This window comes from Oncorhynchus keta, chromosome 25 (assembly GCF_023373465.1).
Source record: "Oncorhynchus keta strain PuntledgeMale-10-30-2019 chromosome 25, Oket_V2, whole genome shotgun sequence".
Taxonomy (NCBI): Eukaryota; Metazoa; Chordata; class Actinopteri; order Salmoniformes; family Salmonidae; genus Oncorhynchus; species Oncorhynchus keta.
The window spans coordinates 22,188,143-22,215,723 of NC_068445.1; the positions used below are offsets into that span (position 1 = coordinate 22,188,143).

Genomic DNA, 27,581 nt, shown 5'->3' on the forward strand with positions numbered 1-27,581 from the left:
AAACTACTACTACTGCTGCAACTACTACTGCTGATCCCACTACAACTACTAATGCAACAACTACTACTACAACTACTACTGCTGCAAATACTGCTACAACAACTACTGCTGCTGCAACTACTGCTGCTACAGCTATTGCTGCTACAGCTACTACAACTACAACTGCTACAACTACTACTGCTGCTGCTACTACTACTGCTACCACTATAACTACTACTACAACTACTACTGCTGATACCACTACAACACATACTGCTACAACAAATACTACATCTACTGCTGCTACAACTACTGCTGCAACTACTGCTGCTGCAACTACTGCTACAACTACTGCTGCAACTACTGCTACAACTACTGCTGCTGCAACTACTGCTGCTTCAGCTATTGCTGCTACAACTACTACTGCTGCTGCTACAACTACTACTGCTACTACTGCTGCTACAACTACTACTAGTACAACTACTAGAACTACTACTGCTGATACCACTACAACAACTACTACTGCTGCTTCAACTACTACAACTAATACTGCAACGACTGCTGCTACAGATACTGCTGCTACAGCTACTACAACTACTGCTGCTGCTACAACTACTACTGCAACTACTACTGCTACAACTACTGCTAAAACTACTGCTGCTACAACTACTACAACTACTGCTGCTAAAACTACTGCTGCTACAGCTACTACAACTACTACTGCAACAACTACAACTACTACTGCTGATACCACAACTACTACTGCTGATACCAATACAACTACTACTACAACTACTACTGCTGATACCACTAGAACTACTACTACAACTACTACTGCTGATACAACTACAACTACTAATGCTACAACTACTACTGCTGCAACTACTGCTACAACAACTACTACTGCTGCTACAGCTATTGCTGCTACAGCTACTACAACTACTACTGCTACAACTACTACAACTACTACTGCTGCAACTACTACTACAACTACTACTGCTGCTACAACTACTACTGATACCACTACTACAACTACTACAACGACTACAACAACGACTGCTGCTGCAACTACTGCTGCTGCAGATACTGCTACAACTACTACTACTGCTGCTGCAACTACTGCTGCTACTACTGCTACAACTACTACTACTGCAACTACTGCTGCTACAGCTATTACAACTATTACTGCTGCTGCTACAACTACTACTACAACTACTACTGCTGCTGCTACAACTACTACTGCTGCTACAACTACTACAACTACTACTGGTGTTCCTTCTGTGGCTCAGTTGGTAGAGCATGGCGCTTGTAACGCCAGGGTAGTGGGTTCGATTCCCGGGACCACCCATACGTAGAATGTATGCACACATGACTGTAAGTCGCTTTGGATAAAAGCGTCAGCTAAATGGCATATATTATTATTATTATATTACTACTGCTAATACCACAACTACTACTGCTGATACCAATACAACTACTACAACTGCTACAACTACTACTGCTGATACCACTAGAACTACTACTACTGCTACAACTACTACTGCTAATTCTACAACTACTAATGCTACAACTACTACTGCTGCAACTACTGCTACAACAACTACTACTGCTGCTACAGCTATTGCTGCTACAGCTACTACAACTACTACTGCTACAACTACTACTGCTGCTGCTACAACTACTACTACAACTACTACTGCTGCTACAACTACTACTGCTACCACTACTGCTGCAACTACTGCTGCTACAACTACTGCTGCTACATCTACTGCTGCTACAACTACTGCTGCAACTACTGCTGCTGCAACTACTGCTACAACGACTGCTGCAACTACAACTACTGCTGCTGGAACTACTGCTGCTACAGCTATTGCTGCTACAACTACTACAACTCCTGCTGCTGCTACAACTACTACTGCTACTACTGCTGCTACAACTACTACAACTACTACTGCTGATACCACTACTACAACTAATACAACGACTACAACAACGACTGCTGCTGCTGCAACTACTGCTGCTGCAGATACTGCTACAACTACTACTACTGCTACTGCAACTACTGCTGCTACAGCTACTACAACGACTACTGCTGCTGCTACAACTACTACTACAACTACTACTGCTGCTGCTACAACTACTACTGCTACAACTACTACTGCTGCTACAACTACTACAACTACTACTGCTAATACCACAACTACTACTGCTGATACCAATACAACTACTACTACTGCTGATACCAATACAACTACTACTACTGCTGCAACTACTACTGCTGATCCCACTTCAACTACTAATGCTACAACTACTACTACAACTACTACTGCTGCAAATACTGCTACAACAACTACTGCTGCTGCAACTACTGCTGCTACAGCTATTGCTGCTACAGCTACTACAACTACTACAACTACTACTGCTGCTGCTACTACTACTGCTACCACTATAACTACTACTACAACTACTACTGCTGATACCACTACACCACATACTGCTACAACAACTACTACATCTACTGCTGCTACAACTACTGCTGCAACTACTGCTGCTGCAACTACTGCTACAACTACTGCTGCAACTACTGCTACAACTACTGCTGCTGCAACTACTGCTGCTTCAGCTATTGCTCCTACAACTACTACTGCTGCTGCTACAACTACTACTGCTACTACTGCTGCTATAACTACTACTACAACTACTAGAACTACTACTACTGCTACAACTACTACTGCTGATACCACTACTACAACTACTACAACGACTACAACAACGACTGCTGCTGCAACTACTGCTGCTGCAGATACTGCTACAACTACTACTACTGCTACTGCTGCTGCAACTACTGCTGCTACAACTACTACTACTGCTACAACTACTACTAATCAAATCAAATCAAATTTTATTTGTCACATACACATGGTTAGCAGATGTTAATGCGAGTGTAGCGAAATGCTTGTGCTTCTAGTTCCGACAATGCAGTGATAACCAACAAGTAATCTAACTAACAATTCCAAAACTACTGTCTTATACACAGTGTAAGGGGATAAGGAATATGTACATAAGGATATATGAATGAGTGATGGTACAGAGCAGCATACAGTAGATGGTATCGAGTACAGTATATACATATGAGATGAGTGTGTAGACAAAGTAAACAAAGTGACATAGTTAAAGTGGCTAGTGATACATGTATTACATAAGGATGCAGTCGATGATGTAGAGTACAGTATATACGTATGCATATGAGATGAATAATGTAGGGTAAGTAACATTATATAAGGTAGCATTGTTTAAAGTGGCTAGTGATATATTTACATAATTTCCCATCAATTCCCAGCAACTACTGCTGCTACAGCTATTACAACTACTACTGCTGCTGCTACAACTACTACTACAACTACTACTGCTGCTGCTACAACTACTACTGCTACAACTACTACTGCTGCTACAACTACTACAACTACTACTGCTAATACCACAACTACTACGGCTGATACCAATACAACTACTACTACTGCTGATACCACTAGAACTACTACAACTACTACTGCTGATCCCACTACAACTACTAATGCTACAACTACAACAACTTCTGCTGCAACTACTGCTACAACAACTACTACTGCTGATACCACTACAACAAATACTACTGCTGCTACAACTACTACAACTACTACTGCTGCTACAGATACTGCTGCTACAGCTACTACAACTACTGCTGCTGCTACAACTACTACTGCTTCTGCAACTACTACTGCTACAACTACTGCTGCTACAGCTACTACAACTACTACTGCAAGAACTACTACAACTACTGCTGCTGCTACTCTACTACTGCTGCAACTACAACTACTGCTGCTTCAACTACTGCTGCTGCAACTACTACTGCTGCACCTACTGCTGCTGCAACTACTGCTGCTACAACTACTACTACAACTGCTACTGCTGCAACTACTACTGCTGCACCTACTGCTGCGCAACTACTGCTGCTACAACTACTACTACAACTGCTACTGCTGCTGCAAATACTGCTGCTACAGCTACTACAACTACTACTGCTGCTGCTACAACTACTACTGCTACAACTACTACTGCTGCTACAACTACTACAACTACTACTGCTAATACCACAGCTACTACTGCTGATACCAATACAACTACTACTACTGCTGATACCACTAGAACTACTACTACTGCTACAACTACGACTGCTGATCCCACTACAACTACTAATGCTACAACTACAACTACTACTGCTGCAAATACTGCTACAACAACTACTGCTGCTGCAACTACTGCTGCTACAGCTATTGCTGCTACAGCTACTACAACTGCTACAACTACTACTGCTGCTGCTACTACTACTGCTACCACTAGAACTACTACTACAACTTCTACTGCTGACACCACTACAACACCTACTGCTACAACTACTCCTACATTTACTACTGCTACAACTACTGCTGCAACTACTGCTACAACTACTGCAACTACTGCTGCTATAGCTATTGCTGCTACAACTACTACAACTACTACTGCTGCTGCTACAACTACTACTGCTACTACTGCTGCTACAACTACTACAACTACTAGAACTACTACTACTGCTACAACTACTACTGCTGATACCACTACTACAACTACTACAACGACTACAACAACGACTGCTGCTGCAACTTCTGCTGCTGCAGATACTGCTACAACTACTACTACTGCTACTGCTGCTGCAACTACTGCTGCTACTGCTGCTACAACTACTACAACTACTACTACTGCTACTGCTGCTGCAACTACTGCTGCTACAGCTACTACAACTACTACTGCTGCTGCGACAACTACTACTACAACTACTACTGCTGCTGCTACAACTACTACTGCTAGAACTACTACTGCTGCTACAACTACTACAACTACTACTGCTAATACCACAACTACTACTGCTGATACCAATACAACTACTACTACTGCTGATACCACTACAACTACTAATGCTACAACTACTACTACAACAACTTCTGCTGCAACTACTGCTACAACAACTACTGCAACTACTGCTGCTACAGCTATTGCTGCTACAGCTCCTACAACTACTACTGCTACAACTGCTACTACTACTACTGCTGCTGCTACTACGACAACTACTACTGCTGATACCACTAGAACTACTACTACAACTACTACTGCTGATACCACTACAACACCTACTGCTACAACTACAACTACTACTGCTGCAACTACTGCTACAACAACTACTGCTGCTACAGCTATTGCTGCTACAGCTACTACACCTACTACTGCTGCTGCTGCAACTACTGCTGCTACAGATACTGCTGCTACAGCTACTACAACTACTGCTGCTGCTACAACTACAACTACTACTGCTACAACTACTGCTGCTATAACTACTGCTGCAACTACTGCTGCTACAACTACTACTACTGCAACTACTGCTGCTAAAACTACTGCTGCTACAGCTACTACAACTACTACTGCAACAACTACAACTACTACTGCTGATACCACAACTACTACTGCTGATACCAATACAACTACTACTACAACTACTACTGCTGATACCACTAGAACTACTACTACTGCTACAACTACTACTGCTGATACAACTACAACTACTAATGCTACAACTACTACTGCTGCTGCTGCTACTGCTGCTACAGTTACTACAACTACTACTGCTGTTGCTACAACTACTACAACTACCACTGCTGCTACAACTATTACTGCTACAACTACTACTCCAACTACTGCTGCTACAACTGCTGCAACAACAACTGCTGCTGCTACAACTACTACAACAACTACTGCTGCTACAACTACTGCTGCTACAGCTACTACAACTACTACGGCTGCTGCTACAGCTACTACAACAACTACTGCTGCTGCAACTACTGCTGCTACAGCTATTGCTGCTACAGCTACTACAACTACTACTGCTGCTGCTACAACTACGACTGCTACTACTGCTGCTACAACTACTACAACTACTACTACAACTACAACAAATACTACTGCTGCTACAACTACGACAACTACTACAACTACTACTGCTGCAACTACTACTGCTACAGATACTGCTGCTGCTACAAGTACTACTGCTTCTGCAACTACTACTGCTACAACTACTGCTGCTACAACTACAACTACTGCTGCAACTAATGCTGCTGCAACTACTGCTGCTGAAACTACTGCTGCTACAGCTACTACAACTACTACTGCTGCTGCTACAACTATTACAACTACTACTGCTGATACCACAACTACTACTGCTGATACCAATACAACTACTTCAACTGCTACAACTACTACTGCTGATACCACTAGAACTACTACTACAACTACTACTGCTGATACCACTACAACTACTAATGCTACAACTACTACTACTACTGCTGCAACTACTGCTACAACAACTACTACTGCTGCTACAGCTATTGCTGCTACAGCTACTACTACTGCTACAACTACTACAACTACTACTACTGCTGCAACTACTGCTGCTGCAACTACTGCTACAACTACTGCTGCAACTACTGCTACAACAACGACTGCTGCTGCAACTACTGCTGCTACAGATACTGCGACAACTACTACTACTGCTACTGCTGCTGCAACTACTGCTGCTACTGCTGCTACAACTACTACTACTGCTACAACTACTACTACAGCTACAACTACTACTGCTGCTGCTACAACTACTACTACAACTACTACTGCAACAACAACTACTGCTACAACTACTGCTGCTACATCTACTGCTGCTACAACTACTGCTGCTACAACTACTACAAAAACTACTGCTGCTACAACTACTGCTGCTACAGCTACTACAACTACTACGGCTGCTGCTACAGCTACTACAACAACTACTGCTGCTGCAACTACTGCTGCTACAGCTATTGCTGCTACAGCTACTACAGCTACTACTGCTGCTGCTACAACTACGACTGCTACTACTGCTGCTACAACTACTACAACTACTACTACAACTACGAGAACTACCACTGCTGATACCACTACAACAAATACTACTGCTGCTACAACTACTACAACTACTACTACAACTACGAGAACTACTACTGCTGATACCACTACAACACATACTACTACTGCTACAACTACTGCTGCTACAGATACTGCTGCTGCTACAACTACTACTGCTTCTGCAACTACTACTGCTACAACTACTGCTGCTACAACTACAACTACTGCTGCAACTAATGCTGCTGCAACTACTACTACTGCAACTACTGCTGCTAAAACTACAGCTGCTACAACTACCACTACTGCAACTACTGCTGCTAAAACTACTGCTGCTACAGCTACTACAACTACTACTGCTGCTGCTACTACAACTACTACTGCTGATACCACAACTACTACTGCTGATACCAATACAACTACTACAACTGCTACAACTACTACTGCTGATACCACTAGAACTAATACTACAACTACTACTGCTGATACCACTACAACTACTAATGCTACAACTACTACTACTACTGCTGCAACTACTGCTACAACAACTACTACTGCTGCTACAGCTATTGCTGCTACAGCTACTACTACTGTTACAACTACTACTGCTGCTGCAACTACTACTGCTACCACTACTGCTGCAACTACTACTGCTACAACTACTACTACAACTACTGCTGCTACAACTGCTGCAACAACTACTGCCGCTGCTACAACTACTACAACAACTACTGCTGCTACAACTACTGCTGCTACAGCTACTACAACTACTACGGCTGCTGCTACAGCTACTACAACAACTACTGCTGCTGCAACTACTGCTGCTACAGCTATTGCTGCTACAGCTACTACAACTACTACTGCTGCTGCTACAACTATGACTGCTACTACTGCTGCTACAACTACTACTACAACTACGAGAACTACTACTGCTGATACCACTACAACAAATACTACTGCTGCTACAACTACGACAACTACTACAACTACTACTACTGCTACAGCTACTACAACTACTACTGCTGATACCACAACTACTACTGCTGATACCAATACAACTACTACAACTGCTACAACTACTACTGCTGATACCACTAGAACCACTACTACTGCTACAACTACTACTGCTGATACCACTACAACTACTAATGCTACAACTACTACTACTACTGCTGCAACTACTGCTACAACAACTACTACTGCTGCTACAGCTACTACTACTGCTACAACTACTACTGCTACAACTACTACTGCTGCTGCAACTACTACTGCTACCACTACTGCTGCAACTACTGCTGCTACAACTACTGCTGCTACATCTACTGCTGCTACAACTACTGCTGCAACTACTGCTGCTGCAACTACTGCTACAACAACGACTGCTGCTGCAACTACTGCTGCTACAGATACTGTGACAACTACTACTACTGCTACTGCTGCTGCAACTACTGCTGCTACTGCTGCTACAACTACTACTACAACTACTACTACAGCTACTACAACTACAACTACTACTGCTGCTGCTACAACTACTACTACAACAACAACTACTTCTACAACTACTGCTGCTACATCTACTGCTGCTACAACTACTGCTGCTACAACTACTGCTGCTGCAACTACTGCTGCTACAACTGCTGCTACAACTACTGCTACAACTGCTGCTACAGCTACTGCTGCTGCAACTACTGCTGCTGCTGCTGCTACTGCTTCTACAGCTACTACAACTACTACTGCTGCTGCTTCAACTACTACAACTACTACTGCTGCTACAACTATTACTGCTACAAGTACTACTACAACTCCTGCTGCTACAACTGCTGCAACTACTACTTCTGCTGCTACAGCTACTACAACTACTACGGCTGCTGCTACAGCTACTACAACTACTACTGCTGCTGCTACAGCTACTACAACTACTACTGCTGCTGCTACAACTGCTACTGCTACAACTACTAATGCTGCTGCTGCTAAAACTACTACTGCTGCAACTACTGCTGCTACAACTACTGCTGCTGCTACTACAACTACTGCTGCTACTACTGCTACAACTACTGCTGCAACGACTTCTGCTAAAACTACTGCTGCTAAAACTACTGCTGCTACAGCTACTACAACTACTACTGCTACAACTACTACAACTACTGCTGCTGCTACAACTACTACTGCTGCAACTACTACTACAACTACTGCTGCTACAACTACTGCTGCTGCAACTACTACTGCTGCACCTACTGCTGCTGCAACTACTGCTGCTACAACTACTACTACAACTGCTACTGCTGCTGCAACTACTGCTGCTACAGCTACTACAACTACTACTGCTGCTGCTACAACTACTACTGCTACAACTACTACTGCTGCTGCTGCAACTACTGCTGCTACAGATACTGCTGCTACAGCTAGTACAACTACTGCTGCTGCGACAACTACTACCGCTTCTGCAACACACACTACTACAACTACTACTGCTGCTGCAACTACTACTGCTACAACTACTGCTGCAACTACTGCTGCTGCAACTACTACTGCTGCAACAACTGTTGCAACAACTACTGCTGCAACTACTACTGCTACAACTACTACTGCTGCAACAACTGTTGCAACAACTACTGCTGCAACTACTGCTGCTGCAACTACTACTGCTACAACTACTACTGCTGATACCACTAGAACTACTACAACTACTACTGCTGATCCCACTACAACTACTAATGCTACAACTACTACTACAACTACTACTGCTGCAACTACTGCTACAACAACTACTGCTGCTGTAACTACTGCTGCTACAGCTATTGCTGCTACAGCTACTACAACTACTACTGCTACAACTGCTACAACTACTACTGCTGCTGCTACAACTACTACTACAACTACTACTGCAACAACAACTACTGCTACAACTACTGCAACTACTACTGCTGATACCACAACTACTACTACAACTACTACTGCTGATACCACTACAACTACTACTGCTGCAACTACTGCTACAACAACTACTGCTGCTGCAACTACTGCTTCTACAGCTATTGCTGCTACAGCTACTACAACTACTACTGCTGCTGCTACAACTACTACTGCTACTACTGCTGCTACAACTACTACAACTACTACTACAACTACGAGAACTACTACTGCTGATACCACTACAACAAATACTACTGCTGCTACAACTACTACAACTACTACTGCTGCAACTACTGCTGCTACAGATACTGCTGCTACAGCTACTACAACTACTGCTGCTGCTACAACTACTACTGCTTCTGCAACTACTACTGCTACAACTACTGCTGCTACAACTACAACTACTGCTGCAACTAATGCTGCTGCAACTACTGCTGCTGCTACAACTACTACTGCTTCTGCAACTACTACTGCTACAACTACTGCTGCTACAACTACAACTACTGCTGCAACTAATGCTGCTGCAACTACTGCTGCTACAACTACTACTACTGCAACTACTGCTGCTAAAACTACTGCTGCAACAGCTACTACAACTACTACCACTACAACAAATACTACTGCTGCTACAACTGCTACAACTACTACTGCTGATACCACTAGAACTACTACTACTGCTACAACTACTACTGCTGATACCACTACAACTACTACTGCTACAGCTATTGCTGCTACAACTACTACTGCTGCTGCAACTACTACTGCTACCACTACTGCTGCAACTACTGCTGCTACAACTACTGCTGCAAAATCTACTGCTGCTACAACTACTGCTGCAACTACTGCTGCTGCAACTACTGCTACAACTACTGCTGCAACTACTGCTACAACAACTACTGCTGCTACAGATACTGCGACAACTTCTACTACTGCTACTGCTGCTGCAACTACTGCTGCTACTGCTGCTACAACTACTACTACTGCTACAACTTCTACTACAGCTTCTACAACTACTACAACTACTACTGCTACTGCTACAACTACTGCTGCTACAGCTACTACAACTACTCCTGCTGCTACTACAACTACTGCTGCTGCTACAACTACTACTGCTGCCGCTACAACTACTGCTGTTACAGCTACTACAACTACTACTGCTGCTATTACTATTGCTGCTGCTACAACAACTACTACTGCTGCTGCTACAACTACTACAACTACTACAACTACTACTGTTGCTACCACTACTGCTGCTACAGCTACTACAACTACTACTTCTGATACAACTATTGCTGCTACAGCTACTGCTGCTACTACTGCTAACAGCTGCTACTACTGCTGCTGCTACTACTACTGCTACTCCAGTCTACTGCTGCTGCTACTACTGCTGCTACTACTACTACTGCTACTATGACAACTACTGCGATGACTACTACTACGACAACAACTACTACTAAAGCAACTTCTACTACGTCAACTACTACTACTACGGCGACTACTGCTGCTACAACTACTACTACAGCGACTACTACTGCGGCGACTACTACTACTACGATTACTACTAGTGGTGTTACGACTATTACTACTACTAGTACTACTGCGACGACTGCTGCTGATCCGACGATGACTACTGCTGTGACGACGACGACGACTGCTGCTGTGACGACGACGACGACTGCTGCTGTGACGACGACGACGACTGCTGCTGTGACGATGACGACGACTGCTGCTGTGACGACGACGACGACTGCTGCTGATCCGACGATGACTGCTGCTGTGACGACGACGACTGCTGCTGCAAAGACGACTGCTGCTGCGATGACGACTACTACTATGACTACAACTAATGCTGCTACTACTACTACTGCGACGACGACACTACTACTACTACTACTACTACTACTACTACTACTACTACTACAGATCACACCAATCAGACAGGACAGCAGAGGTGATGATACCTTGAGAGCAGTGTTTCAAGAGTAGAAAGTTAGTTGTCACTGAGTTTGTTGTCTCCGAGTTACCACTGATTTAGTTACCACTGATTTAAGTTACTGCCAAATTATGACTGAGTTAGTTACCAATTAAGTCACCACAGAGTTAGTCACCACAGAGTTAGTTACCACAAAATACCACTTGCACGCAACCCCAGGTAGGGGGTATGTGTCTTTGTGTGTGTGTGTGTGTTACCTGTCCAATGCCCACGTCGAAGTATTCGTAGTCAACGGCGCTGGTTATGGACTGGGCTCTGAGAAACTGCTGTCGGCGTGCTGACGCCTCTGAAGACTGGTTGCCAAAGCTAACCGTGGGAGAGGGGGAATCTTCGGAGGGGTCTGGAAGGGCCTGCAGCCCGGGGGCCAAAAGCACCATTCCCTGCCGACCCTCCTACACACACACACAAATATGTGACAAAGAACAATAAATGAGAATGTTAAATATCTGACGTTTGCAGCTGAGACTCCACTGCATGAAAGCGCTGCACACACAGATGCAGTACTTTGTGACCTTATGAACCCTGACCTGTAGGAAGTGTCTCTTCCGTATGAAGCTGAGGATCTTCTTCCTCGGTCCCAGAGGGATTCCGAGCTCTGTCAGGTCAGTTTCGTCACACATAGCCTGAGGGAAGACTGGGAGATTAGTGCACGCAGACAGACAGGCAGGCAGGCACGCACTCACACAGTCTCACCAGTGAGTCAAGGTCTAGGTCCACGCTCTGTAGTGTAGCCAGGTGCTCCTGGAGGCCCATTCTGCATAGAGCCTGCTCCAACGCATCACAGGTCAGAGGGCAGGGGTCACGTTTACGATCCTACAGGCCAGACGAGGGGTGTTATCATGTTATAGAACATAAATATAATGGGATAGTCATTACATTCATACACTGTGATGTCTATAGCATTAACAAAGTGGCATCTAGACCTTAATTGCACTTTACAGCAGGATGTATATCACTAAGAGGCCTACAGTTCCCCCTAATATTGAGAAGACATGAGCTATGTAGTACATTTACCGCAACAGAACCGCACTGCTGTGAGATTATGTCACGAGAATTTTCAATCCCAATGATTATAACTAACAATTATTTAAGCTTTGACCAATCCCAGAGGTTTGTAAGACTCTGGGTTTAATAATAATTAGGCTAAGACTCAGCTTCAGCAAAAGGTCCGTAAAGTTTATTCAGAGAACGTTCTAAAGTCCAAAATGCAAAGACATGTCATTTTATAACTCCCATCCACCAACTAGTAACACGCACACACACACAGACACACACACAGTAGGTGGGCTGTATCTTTCCCCACAGTCCTACTTACATGCACACACAGACACACAAACAGTAGGTGGGCTGTATCTTTCCCAACAGTCCACATTCCTCGTTTATCACTACCAAGCTGGCAGTTCCATGCCGTTCCCTCCCTCCCTAGATTAGAGGGACCTTGGAAGGAGCCTCTTTCCTGTTGTCCTTTGTTCTTTCAACTCTCACACCACTACACAGCAACACAATGGTCCAGTCACACATATTATGGAATTCTGACTACTAACACATTTCATACAATTATATGATTTCAGGGTGGAATCCTTCAGTCATTACTTTAAACATATAAATTCCCTTATCAGATCATACCTGTGTCAGGTATGTAATAATACTGAGTCTCTGTCATGGCAAAGACCTGGTTACCTCATCTCTGTCTGCCTCTCCTGATCCTGTCTTCTGATTGGTCAGCAGATCAAACAGGATCAGCGAGCCTGTAGGGGCATCCGAGGTCATTCAATCAAAGGTCACAGGTCAAGATAGGCCAATCCTGTATAAGATGTACGATTCCTACAGGTGGTGTTTCTAGACACTTGCATCATTTGAATTAATTCTAATTAGAATGGTTGTCAAATCATATTTTGAGGAGGACAGTTGACAAACTGTATCATACAAATGAAACCCTTGCCAACAACGTGTGTGGGTGTGTGTGTTTGGTCGCACCAATTTTTTTTGTACAAAAATGTCTTTTAAATTAGTAGGCCATTGTGTTCTTACAGCAAAGAAAAGAGACTTCAAATAAACTGCTAAATATATTTTCTGCAGATTTCTTAGTGCCATGTTTTATTTTCTGCTAAATCCTTTGGAGGGCAGAATTTGAAGAAAAAAAAGACGATACTCGACGCCAAAATGATATCACTGCAACAAAAAAAGAAAGCGGGGAGAAAGACTGATTTCCCCAAATTCTGGGAGGGGTTTCGCTCCCAAAATAACAATGTTTTATAGAAAAACAACAAAATTGGATGTTCTAAGTCCACAACAATGCTTTAAACCACATCAAGGGACAATTTGAGATCTGTGAAAAATCTGAGGAATGTATATTTTTTGTGTAGACAACCTTTATTTCAGATGTGCACCAGCCAGACAGTTAGCTAGCGGTGTTTCTGCAGCACACATGCGATGGGAGTTTTCAAAACAAATGGCCACTTGATTGATAAAAATAATCATGATTCTGCCAAGTAGGCATAGGCTACTTTGTAGTTACCCTTTAATTGCCTTTCTATCTACCCGAAAAAAGTTTAGGCTATCATTAGCATCGCCATTACAGCTACACAAAGTGGTAGACATTTACAGTATATAGGCCCTACAGGCACCACACACAGCGGGGCTCGACATTCAGGTAAATCTGCCAGTGGCACACCAGGCCAGTGCCAACTGAAAGTTACTGGCCCAAATGAAAAAATCTATACTAGTCAGGGTTAGTATGATGCGTGCATCATTTTAATAGCAGGGGATTTTATTTTTCATTTGCGTGGTGAGCAAGTAGCCTATACAGGGTTCATAAATACATTGGCAGGTCAAATTCAAGGACTTTTTCAAGCACTTAATTATCATTTTCAAGGACCTACATTTGATATTGAACTGTTTTAACTGTTTTCACACATTTTATTACGTTACAGCTTTATTGTCAAATTGATTGAATGCATTTTTCTCCTCATCAATCTACACACACAATACCCCATAATGACTAATTGAAAACAGCTTTTTAGAAATACCTTATTTACATAAGTATTCATACTCTTTGCTATGAGTTTTGAAATTTAGCTCAGGTCCATCCTGTTTCCATTGATCTTCCTTGAGATGTTTCTACAACTTGATTGGAGTCCACCTGTGGTAAATTCAATCAATTGGACATGATTTGGAAAGGCACACACCTGTCTATGTAAGGTCCTACAGTTGACAGTGCATGTCAGAGCAAAAACCAAGCAATGAGGTTGAAGGAATTGTTCGTAGAGCTCCGAGACAGAATTGTCAAGGCACAGATCTGGAGAAGGGTACCAAAACATTTCTGCAGTATTGAAGGTCCCCAAAAATACATTCGCCCCATCATTCTTAAATGGAAGAAGTTTGGAACCACCAAGACTCTTCCTAGAGTTGGCCGCTTGACCAAACTGAGCAAATCGAGGGGGGGAGATGGGCCTTGATCATCCAGACAGAGCTCCAGAGTTCCTCTTTGGATATGGGAGAACCTTCCAAAAGGACAACCATCTCTGCAGCACTCCACCAACTCCTCTGTAAAATGCACGACAGCCTTCTTGACGTTTTCAAAGAGGCATCTAAAGGACTCTAACCATGAGAAACAAGGTTTGTATGTCTGATGAAACAAAGATTCTGAATGAACCTGAATGCCAAGCGTCACATCTGGAGGAAACCTGGCCCCATCCCTACGCTGAAGTATGGTGGTGGCAGCATCATGCTGTGGGATATTTTTCAGCAGCAGGGACTGGGACACTAGTCAGGGAAAGATTGAGAGAAAGATGAACAGAGTAAAGTACAGAGAGATCATTGATGAAAACCTGCTCCAGAGCTCTCAGGACAGACTGGGGCGAAGGCTCACCTTCCAACAGGACAATGACCCTAAGTACACAGCCAAGACAATGCAGGAGTGGCTTCGGGATAAGTCTCTGAATGTCCTTGAGTGGCCCGGCCAGAGCCCAGACTTGAACCCAATCTAACATCTCTGGAGAGAAGTGAAAATAGCTGTGCAGTGACGCTCCCGATCCAACCTGACAGAGCTTGAGAGGATCTGGAGAGTAGAATGTGAGAAACTCTCCAAATACAGATGTGCCAAGCTTGTAGCATCATACCCAAGAAGACTTGAGGCTGTAATCACTGCCAAAGATGCTTCAACAATGTACTGAGTAAAGGGTCTGAATACTTATGTAAATGTGATATTTCAGTTGTTTTCTTTTTATACATTTGCAAAAAGTCATTATGAGGTATTGTGTGTAAATTGATGAGGGGAAAATTCAATGTAATACATTTTAGAATAAGGATTATTTTACATTCTAAAACGTCAAAATAATGCGGGCATTGCCTGACTAAATAGACATGCTCCCGACACAAACACAACTAATGGAGTCTGTCCATGTGGTATCTAGTCAGTCTTGATATTTGAGATGTTGAAGAGATATTGAGGGGTTACTGTATGTTTTAAAACGTAAAAGAGACGAAGAACCGGGTTCTGTTTGTAATGGAACACTTTGTATGGACAACTATGTTGAAGGCAACATTCGATGTCATCTTGCTCATAATAACCGCACATGGTTTTACGGCAACACACTAGCACAACACCCTTCAATAGGAACGTCGGGAAAAAAACGAAAGCACCTAACGTTACATCTCTCATAAAAACTGACCAGAAATGAAATCATGGAATAATTATATTGGAGCAGTAGAACTTTTAAATCGGCGACTAACTTCAATGACTTTTCAAGGACCAAAGAGCCTAGACTAGAGAAATGTCTGATTTTCAAGGTAGGCAATCTCATTATGAGTGAATTGTGCATGCAAATATTCAACCAAGACTGAACCTTATAAATACCTGGCTTGCATAGCCATTTTTGACTTAGCATTTATTAGTAGATACTGTATCATAACTTGGAAAATCTTTCGTACCCTTTCCGCTGGCGATCTTTCCTCCACACAACAACCAGCTGTTTCAGGCTGCGTGCTCTCTCTGCCCGACAGACTATCTATGGCAGGTGTGAGCAACTTAAAATGGGGTTGGGGCCACCAAAAAATCTGAACTCCTCACGAAGGGCCGCAGTTAATTTCCTGCAATTCAGCACATTTTGCCATGGAGCATAGAATTTTTTGGGGCAGTTTTATAGCAGGTTTGCAGCAATTCTGCACATTTTGCCATGGGGCTGACAGAAGATTTAGCAATTGTACAACTCATTTAATGTAATTGTATTAATTTTGCCATGGGGCAGAGAGAATAATAAGCAGTTGTACAGATAATTTCCAGCAATTCTACACATTTGGCCATAGGATGTAGGTGCAAATGTTTGCAGTTTTTAATATGATAACTGATGATCAATGGGCCCCACCCCGGTCGGTAATTCGACCATGCTTACTACAAGTTTAAACAGATGGCCGCTAGACTAATTTACCAATCCAAAAACGTTTAGCTGACATGGGCTAATTTAGTGACTGCTGATGCACAACCAAATTGCACCTTGCGTATTTTATTATTCAAACTTTCAATAGTAAGCTGAGACCACGACTGAGTTCATCAATTTTTAAAAAAGAACCTACTAATCATTTATTTAAAGAATAATGTTATATTGGACAATTTAGCCACTACAATATATACAGTACCAGTCAAAAGTGTGGACACACCTTTTCTTTATTTTTACTATTTTCTACATTGTAGAATAATAGTGAAGACATAAACTATGAAATAACACATATGGAATTATGTGGTAACCAGAAAAGTGTTAAACAAATCAAAATATATTTTATATTTGAGATTCTTCAAAGTAGCCACCCTTTTCCTTGATGACAGCTTTGCACACTTTTGGCATTCTCTCAACCAACTTCACCTGGAATGCTTTTCCAAAAGTTTTGAAGGAGTTCTCACATATGCTGAGCACTTGTTGGCTGCTTTTCCTTCACTTTGCGGTCCAACTCAGCCCAAACCATCTCAATTGGGTTGAGGTAGGGTGATTGTGGAGCCCAGGTCATCTGATGCAGCACTCCATCACTCTCCTTCTTAATCAAATAGCCCTTACACAGCCTGGAGGTGAGTCGGGTCATTGTCCTGTTGAAAAACAAATGATAGTCCCACTAAGCCCAAACCAGATGGGATGGCGTATTGCCTCAGAATGCTGTGGTAGCCATGCTGGTTAAGTGTGCCTTGAATTCTAAATAAATCACTGACAGTGTCACCAGCAAAGCACCCCCACACCATCACACCTCCTCCTCCATGCTTCACGGTGGGAACCACACATGTGGAGATCATCCGTTCACCTACTCTGCATCTCACAAAGACATTGCAGTTGGAACAAAAAGTCTCAAAATTGGACTCATCAGACCAAAGGACAGATTTCCACCGGTCTAATGTCCATTGCTCACGTTTCTTGGCCCAAGCAAGTCTCTTCTTCTTATTGGTGTCCTTTAGTAGTAGTTTATTTGCAGAAATTCACCATGAAGGCCTGATTCAGGCAGTCTCCTCTGAACAGTTGATGTTGAGCTGTCTGTTACTTGAACTCTGTGACGTATTTATTTGGGCTGCAATTTCTGAGGCTGGTAATTTTAATGAACTTATCCTTTGCACCCAACTCTGGGTCTTCCTTTCCTGTGGCGGTCCTCACGAGAGCCAGATTCATCATAGCGCTTGATTGTTTTTGTGACCAGCACTTGAAGAAACTTTCAAAAGTTGTTGAAATGTTCAGAAACAGGATGCACCTGAGCTCAATTTCGAGTCTCATAGAAAAGGGTCTGAATACTTATTTAATTAAGGTATCCGCTTTTATATTTTATAAATTTGCAAAGATGTATAAAAAAAAGTTTTTGCTTCATCATTATGGGGTATTGTGTTTAGATTGAGGAGGACATTTTTTTTGTTTAATCCATTTTTGAATAAGGCTGTAACGTAACAAAATGTGGAAAAAGGGAAGGCGTCTGAATATTTTCCGAATGCATTTTGTGTGTGTGTGTATATATTTATTTGATTAAAAAAAAATATTGGTATGCCTACAAAAGAGGGGCCATGGGTCGCATGCAGCCTGTGGGCCGCCAAATGCCCATCTATAGGCTGTGTGTGTGCAGTGTGCATGTGATAAATACAATAGACTACGTTAAAAATAGCAATATTACAGTCATTTCTACACTAGCCCAAGCAGCCCCTCACAGGGATGATCTACTGGCCCGGGGGGGTTTCCAAAACCTCCCCTTCATATCGAGTCCTGACTGAGACACACACACACACATACACACACACACACACACACACACACACACACACACACACACACACACACACACACACACACACACACACACACACACACACACACACACACACACACACACACACACACACACACACCTGTACCGTTGCTGCCTCTTCAGAAAGTTGGTTTATTTTTGGTCAATTGCACATTACTGTTTAAATAAATCATGATGATAAAGCAAATTATAATGTGACCAGGTTAAACAATTTCACTGGCACCCTTGCAAAGAAAAAATGTGTGTTGCACTCCCAAGTCAAATGGTCGCAAATGCTGTTTTGATCACACTATCGAACCCTGGTGTGTGTGCATGGCTGTGTGTCTCACCCAGGCTGTGTCCAACCACAGACACTGCTCCAGTGAATTCTGGGTGTCTGTGTTTGAACAGTGAGTGGAGCTTGTTAACCTCGGACGCCACAGTGTCCACTATGGTCTGGCAGTAGGTAGGACTGTTGTAGAAGAACAGGTCGAGCAGAGTGTCATTGGTGAAATGTCTCAGACGACTGATACTGGGGAGAGTGATCCTCTGAATGTCCCTGAGAGATAGGGGAAAGAGAGAATGGGAAGAGAGGGAAGAGAGAAAGAGAAGGGGGGAGAGGGGAGAGAGAGAGAAAGGGAGGTTGGGGAGAGAGCAGGGTGAGGGGGAAAGAGAGAAGGGGATGAGAGGGGAGGGAGGGGTGAGGGGGAGAGAGAGAATGGGATGAGAGGGGAGAGAGAAAAGGGGATGCGAGGGGACAGAGAGAAGGGGATAAGAGGGGACGGAGGGGGGTGAGAAGGGGAGGATAGGGGAGAGAGATGGGTAAAGAGGGGGTTAAGAGGAGGAGAGAGAGGAGGGGTGAGGGGGAGTGAGATGAGATGAGATGAGATAAGGAGAGTGGAGAGAGGAGGTCGGTAGACAAGAGATAAAAAGATTAGTAAAAATGCAGTTCTAGATGGTTGACTAGACTGAGGATGCTTGTGTGTGTGTGTGTGTGTGTGTGTGTGTGTGTGTGTGTGTGTGTGTGTGTGTGTGTGTGTGTGTGTGTGTGTGTGTGTGTGTGTGTGTGTGTGTGTGTGTGTGTGTGTGTGTGTGTGTGTGTTCTTGTGTGTCTACTCCAGTGGCGTCTCCGTGTAGTGCGCTGTGCCAGTTGACAGGTAGGAACTCCACTCTGCCCACCCTGCCCTCCTCCTGGCCTCTCCTGTAATGGCTCCCCAGTAGGGATAGGGACGCACTCCTGAAGTCATTCACTATACAAAGAGAGAGAGACCGTTAATACACACATACACACACAGAAAGGCAGTTCACACACACACACACACACACACAGAGGCCATTAACACACAGAGACCATTAACACACAGAGATAGTTGACACACACACACACAGAGACCGTTAACACACGCATACACACACAGCCATAAACACAGTCAAACAGATGCATTGACACACACACACACACACACACACACACACACACACACACACACACACACACACACACACACACACACACACACACACACACACACACACACACACACACACACACACACACACACACACACACACACACACACACACACACACATATATACACACACACACACACAGTCAAACAGGCACACACACACACACTCACCACACTGTATGATAGATCTGAAGCGGATGTCACAGGCGGGGCCGATGCCGTGAACCATGAATACCAGGTGATCTATTGTCTCTGGTTCACCTGGATAACACACACAAACAGGCCTTCAGTAGAGCAGGACGCATGTCTCTCACACACACGGAGATTAGAAACTCACGCACACACACACACCTAAAAAGGTGTTTAGTAATGTAGGACAGATATACTGAAAGTAATCCATTATCCTAAAAGGTTTTGAGACTGACCAGAGGTCAAACAGTAAATATATCTCTCACACACATATACACACACACACACACCGTCAGGTATCTCTGTTGTGATGTTGTCGACACCCCTCTTGACAGTACGTGGGCGAGTCTGCTCCGAGGGAGAGGAGACCCACTCGTCCTGCAACGTGATTGGCTGGTACTGCATGATCAGCTGACCATGGAAGGGGGGTTAGAGGTGGAGAGAAAAAGAGAGAGAGTAAATACAGGTTGAGGAGATACTGAAAACATGACACCCCATAACTAATGCATCCAAACTTAGCATAGCATGAGTCAGTCCCATTGGTGTAGTACAGACATGAGGAGCGGTCAGCATTCTTACTTTAGGGTTGTGCAGGATGACTGTCTCTCCTGAAGGAAAATCCAGCTTCCTCTTCCACTCATCTAGAGTCACTGCTATCATATAGGCCTCCTGACAGACAGACAGACAGACAGACAGACAGACAGACAGACAGACAGACAGACAGACAGACAGACAGACAGACAGACAGACAGACAGACAGGCGAACGGACGGACGGACGGACGGACAGACGGGGGGATTACACAACTTAGTAGTGCTGTAATAATATTGTAGTTATGTACTATTGTTGTTGTAATGGTGTATTAGTGTTGTAATGTTGATTATGTTGTAGAAATGTTGTACCAATGGTGTAATAATGGGGGTACTGATGTTGACATGATGCTGTAATAACATTGTAGTGATGTTACAGCACTGCCAGGGTAACGTTAGAGTGTCGTACCTCCAGGTTGGTGCTGAACTCCTCCGGGTAGGGCATGTATCTGGTATCTTTATCTCCTTTATAGAACCAGGTACAGCGTCGCACCTCTGACGGGCCCTGCTCCCAGTACACCGCATACCTCTGCCGCTCCCGAACACGCACGTCATACCTCTCCCCTTCTACTGCCACCACCACCTCCTCCTCTCCTGCTAAACACACACAACATACACAACACATACAACATACACAACATACACACACAAATATTCTCAATGAACACAGATGAAACTGATAGAGACCGTGTGACTATGTGAGTGTGTGTAGCCTATTCCTCTCATTTCTGCCAGCCGCAGGGACTGACCCAGTGGGCAGCAGACCAGAGAGGGCTGTTATGGTGATATCTGACAGTTGTTCAACACACACTCTCTCTACCTCTCTCTCGCTACGTCTACCTCTTTCTGCTGCTCTCCTTCTCTCCCACTCACCGGTAGACAAGGCATGTTCCAGTCTCTCCGAGTCCTCTCTGCTGAAAGGGAGCCACACATCCTTGGAGTCGACACGGCGACAGTAGAACCAATGGGGTTGCACGGGCTGGTACAGGGGCGGGGCTGGCTCCATGTCAACCAACTCGAAGGAGGAAGTGGAGGAAGGGGAGGTCTCCTCCACCACTCCTGACACCTGCAGGGGTGAAATCATCAACATGACATCATCATACTGATACCTGGGGTGTAATGGTGCTTTCAAGACAACTCAGAAACTCGGAACCTCCAAGTGAAAATGTGCATACCTTTCCAAGTTGCCTTGAATGCAGCATGAACGCGACTAGAATTCTGTATTTACACATGCACATACAGTAAGAATCAACACTGGATAAACAAATAGTATAAATAACCGTCTGTGTGTGTGTATAAATATAAATAACACTAAGCTCTGTGAAACACAGCAGCTACAGTAGCACCCACCTGATCATTTAGTGATCATTCACCTTCACTGGGAAAGTCTACTTTAAGACCCCTATAACCAGGAGGTCTCTGTGGAGATCCATAGTTTCTATTCTAGGGAGGTAGTATCGTCACAACCCCTGACGTAGTTCGACCTACCTTCCCCTCCACACAGCACAGTCTCTCCACAATCACACCATTCTACAGTTACATCCAGGAGCTTCAATAATTAAACAGCAGCCAAGCAGGGCTTCGGTTGTTCCTTTTTCCTGTAGCTCCCACTGATCACTGATCCTCAGGAGACGAGCAGAGACGAGACCAGGACAGAGCACAGCGTAACAGACCTCTCTCGGGCTAAACAAACCCTGCTTTATTCTCTCTACTGCAGCAAGCATCTCCTCTCTCCTTTGCCTTTCCTCTGTTCCGCTCTTCTTTCCTCTCCACTCTTCCCCTCTATTTTCCGATTTTCTCCTCTACTCACAGCTAACATGGGCCCGAGCTCGGCCCCAGTGTGTGAAAGAACAACACAAAGGCTGGATCTCTCTGTACCTCTGGAAGGGAGATTGACATCCTCACATCACGTGCTGTGCTAGAATTCTGTACGCAAAAGGAGATTCTGCGACAGTATTTTCCACAGCCAAACCTTTAAGCTCTGGGTTGCGAAATAAAATCTCTGATTTGTGCTGTTAAATCTTCCGTTGCCTGGGCAATAATTTTATTATTGTGACACCAATGCAGATTTTACACAACTTCACCATGACATTGTTCTTCTAAAACAGATTCCGTAATGTGGCTTCAGGAATGAACCAGGAATGTTTATGGAAGGTTCTTCCTGTTAGCTGCCCAAACAGGAAGTCTCCTTCGCCTCGCAACTGAGTTTTTAACCAAACTAATAAATGACCTGTACCCGCTCACACAAATTTTGCCAATCATGACAATGCTTCTGAATAGACCAACACTATAAAAGTGTCAACTATATGACTACCTCTCCCTTCCTAACCTCTGTTGTGTGTTGGCAGTTGGCACAGGCCCTAAGGTAACTGCAGGACACATCATTCTTATTGTAACATTAGCTCTGTGGGGCAGGAGAATGTAACAGTTGACTTTGAGCAAGGGGACCAGAGCACACACACACACACTAGAGCAGGGGGACTAGCGGAGGGGGCATAGTTGTAAGAGGCTGGGGAGGGGCCTAGCAGTGACTGACATTAGTCAAGTGTTCACTGACAAGACAAGCTTCCTTATAGGGCCTCTGCTATAGAAGTGTTATGGGAGGAGTAAATACCACCAGTACACACTGTATTCCCATTGCCTATAGTGTGATAACATTACTGTTCACTTGTGACATTTGGGGATTTTTTTGGCCTTTCAGAATCTGTTTTACATCAGCCAGGTCTGATGTATTCGTGGTTATAGACTATCAGGGGATTTCTACTGGGTTATTGGAGAGTGACAGGGAAGCCTGTTAACAATGGACATTGCCTGATCGCATTGACCCCCCACACACACACACATATACCTTAAAAACAATGGAAACAATGTTCATATACTCTTAACCATAGTGCTTGGAATAGCCAATTATATTTCCACCAACCATTTCATTTGTTTGGCTTTTGAAGGCCTCGGGGTTAACTTGAGGGTTTAAGTAATGCATTCTGGGAAATGTAGTACGTTCCCCCATATTGAACTAAATGTAAGTGATTAATTAAATATAATAACAGAATATTCACATACAGGTTTCGTTTTCCTTGATCATTAATTTCAAAAGTTTGTCCTGAAAATCAACTGCTTCAACAAATATTTAATATGCAGTATATAACGACATGTTTGATGTTTTATTTACAATATGTATATGTGTATAGACAACACCTAACATGGAATAGAAGAGGCATTTGAATTTCATTGAATTTAACTGAATTCAATTCTATTTCCTTAAATTCAAATTAAATTCTATTTCCTTTTAATTCAAATTGCAATTCTATATTCTGTTTACTACATCAATTAAAATGTAATTAAAATGTGATAATTCAATTGGAATTCATGAAGCATTCTCAATTCAAACCTGAATTGAGCCCAACCCTGACACACACTTTACTGATCATGCCGTCACAGAACTGTACACAGTTACACAGTACACAAACTCACCTGCTCCACAGGCGTGTTCCCATCCAGAAGTGTGTGCGCAGGTGGGATCCTGTCCAGAGGTGTATGTGCAGGTCTGTCTGACAGGTCCTGAACAGTGATGGTGGGGGCAGGCTGTGAGTGCCCCCCCTCTGGCCCCAGGCCCTCTGACATCACCCTTACCCCACAGCCCTACAGAGAGAGAGAGTTGGGCACTGAGGCACACTGAGGTACTACTGTAGCTAACTGAGGATCTGAAAGAGAAATAATAACAACAAAACCATCATGTTAGCTCATCTGTGGGCACTTTGTTTTATTTGACCTTTATTTATTTAACACTAGCTAGAGATACACAAGAAAGTAACGGAACCCATGCATGGTATCTATTTCGGATTAGATCCGCAATAGTCCAAATGGTGACGGAATAGTGCTGGTTCTTTATTATTTGCTGGTTATTTACTATTATGGCAGCGCGTTAACGTTATAGGTTTCTCTTGTAGGACGGAAAGAGAAGAGCTGTCAGGAGTACAGGTCAAATTATTGGCTTGTACTCGAGGCTCATGACGGTGATGGCGAGATAGCTAACTAGCTAACATTAATGAATAAAGACCATCTGGCATACGCCAGTCAGCCACCAATCTGGGATAGCTTGCTTAGCCTGGCTGCATGTTTAGCTAATATCGCTTGATTAGATGTTTTTGATTATTAGCTAACTATTACCTACAAGAACACTACACTCCTAGTTAGCCAGCTATAACGGATTCTCCTCAGTTAATGTAGCGCCAGTAGTAGCTAGCTAGCCAGGACGGAGAAGGCAGTCAGAAAACAACATTAACTGACCTGCTGCTGCTGGACTAGGTGGTCGGGGGACTCACATAGCTCTTCTACTGTTATTACATTACAGACGTAACAACCTATCACTCCACCAAGCACGGTTGCCAAATCAATAAAACTATGTAGAAACAGTTGAAACAATCAAAAGCTAGCTAGCTAGAAAGCTATCAAACTACCTAATGTGTGCGGTCATCTCTCGGTTGTGTAGTTGTAGAGAGCCTGTCCTGTCACTACTGGCGATGTTTAAAAAAAATGTTTTTATTGACAACAACTCAATACAGGCAGAACATGTGGGAACGCAAGTATATATAAATAATATACAATGGAGAATTGGACTAAGCGGCACAATATCACATTACACAAGGGCCTTAAGGGACATACATACACTTATTATTCTAACAGCTTTTTTGTTAGTATAGTATTTTAATTGTCTTAAAATATAGTTAAATGTATTTTTGTACGTTAAGACAATGTGGTGTTTTGTTTGTAAATTTACATTTGTGAATATGAAATTTGTCCAAAAGAATAATTAAATTAATTACATAAAATGTTTCAGCTTATTTCTATCGTAGGTAAAGAATCCAAGCAGTACATCTCTCCATAATAGTGTAAAATCGTAATAAATGTGTTCAATTATAAATCTACTGATGTCTTGCCACCGTTTTCTTACATGAATGCCAAAAATGAATGCCAAAAAAGATGCAACGCTGTTTCTGGGTGGTCATTACAAAAGGAACAATTTGATTTGATGTTTTCCTTACACTTCTTCATATAATGGTTGGCAGGATAATATTAATGAATAATTTTAAAGGAAACGTCCTTAATTCTGTTAACAAGTAGGTATGTGTGTGGCAACATCCAAACTTTTTTCCAACAGATATTATCAATAAATCTATTCCAATAAGGCATAGTATAGATAGATACAACATCCTGCTGAAACACGGTTCGTATAGCTTTGTTGTTGAATGAACCAAAAGAGAAACACATTTTTCCTACTGATGAGTCAACAGGGTCAATGGAAAGTAGGCTCTGAGGGTCAGGTCTTGACACGTTCCTGAATAATAAAGCAACACCTGAGCATCTAAAACAATTGCAAAATCTTTAGGTGTTTCAGGGACCTTGTAAAGTGATAAGAATACCATATAACTAAGTAAAAGACCCTCTGCATTTACCAGTTGGCTCACCGATAGGATAGTATTTCGCAACCAATATTCTAAAAACAAAGAAGTATTTTTATACAATATATCCCGAGTATTCCATGTATAATATCTGTGTGGAGAAAAATTATGCTTATATATTAAGGACCATGACAATAAAACCTGCCAATGAAAAAAAGAAAGTTTCACTGGAACTTTGTCAATATTATAATTGCAAACCAACATGAAGTTAGGGCCACCAAAAGTAGAGAAGACATGATGAGGAATACAATTCCACATAGAAGTGGGTCTTCTTAGGAATTGTTTTATCCAATTGATCTTAAAAGTATTGTTAAAGGTAGTAAAGTCCAGAAAATCCAGCCCACCATTCTCATAAGTATTCATTACAACAGTTTTCCTAATGTAATGGGTACGATTTCTCCACAGAAAATTGAAAATGATCTGGTCTATCTCCTTGCTTATTTTACCGTCAAGATATAAAGATAGAGATACCTTCAGCCTTGGTTAGGACTCTTCCTTTTAAAGATAAGTCCCTCTGTAGCCATTGATTTAGCTTCTTCTGGGGTTTTTTAATAAGAGGGTTCAAATTGAGTAAGCCTCTAGACTTCTGATCCTTTGTAATGGTTATGCCTAGATATGTAAGTTCTTCTTTTACTGGAATACCATAATATGAAGGTGTCACACAATCTTTGACAGCCATGAGTTCACATTTATTAATGTTAAGATATAGACCAGACACTTTGGAAAAGGATTGTATCA

The 27,581-nt window shown here is 43.0% G+C and overlaps 2 protein-coding genes across 2 annotated transcripts in view; both read right to left on the reverse strand.

Moving 5' to 3' along the window:
* Positions 1-25,905, reverse strand: part of LOC118377437 (phospholipase DDHD2-like) — a 36,994-nt gene extending 11,089 nt beyond the window's left edge. The window contains exons 1-13 of the mRNA XM_052478892.1: positions 25,672-25,905; positions 24,856-25,085; positions 22,255-22,447; positions 21,791-21,978; positions 21,372-21,461; positions 21,083-21,203; positions 20,775-20,864; positions 20,241-20,382; positions 19,483-19,691; positions 13,565-13,632; positions 12,578-12,697; positions 12,412-12,507; positions 12,082-12,276 (exon numbers count right to left, since the gene is read on the reverse strand). Of these exons, the coding sequence (XP_052334852.1) occupies positions 12,082-12,276; positions 12,412-12,507; positions 12,578-12,697; positions 13,565-13,632; positions 19,483-19,691; positions 20,241-20,382; positions 20,775-20,864; positions 21,083-21,203; positions 21,372-21,461; positions 21,791-21,978; positions 22,255-22,447; positions 24,856-25,005 (1,662 nt within the window). The 5' untranslated portion in view covers positions 25,006-25,085; positions 25,672-25,905. The remainder of the gene's footprint in view (positions 1-12,081; positions 12,277-12,411; positions 12,508-12,577; positions 12,698-13,564; positions 13,633-19,482; positions 19,692-20,240; positions 20,383-20,774; positions 20,865-21,082; positions 21,204-21,371; positions 21,462-21,790; positions 21,979-22,254; positions 22,448-24,855; positions 25,086-25,671) is intronic.
* LOC127911694 (uncharacterized) overlaps positions 1-27,581 on the reverse strand; it is a 100,702-nt gene that overhangs the window by 66,592 nt on the left and 6,529 nt on the right. The window lies entirely within an intron of this gene.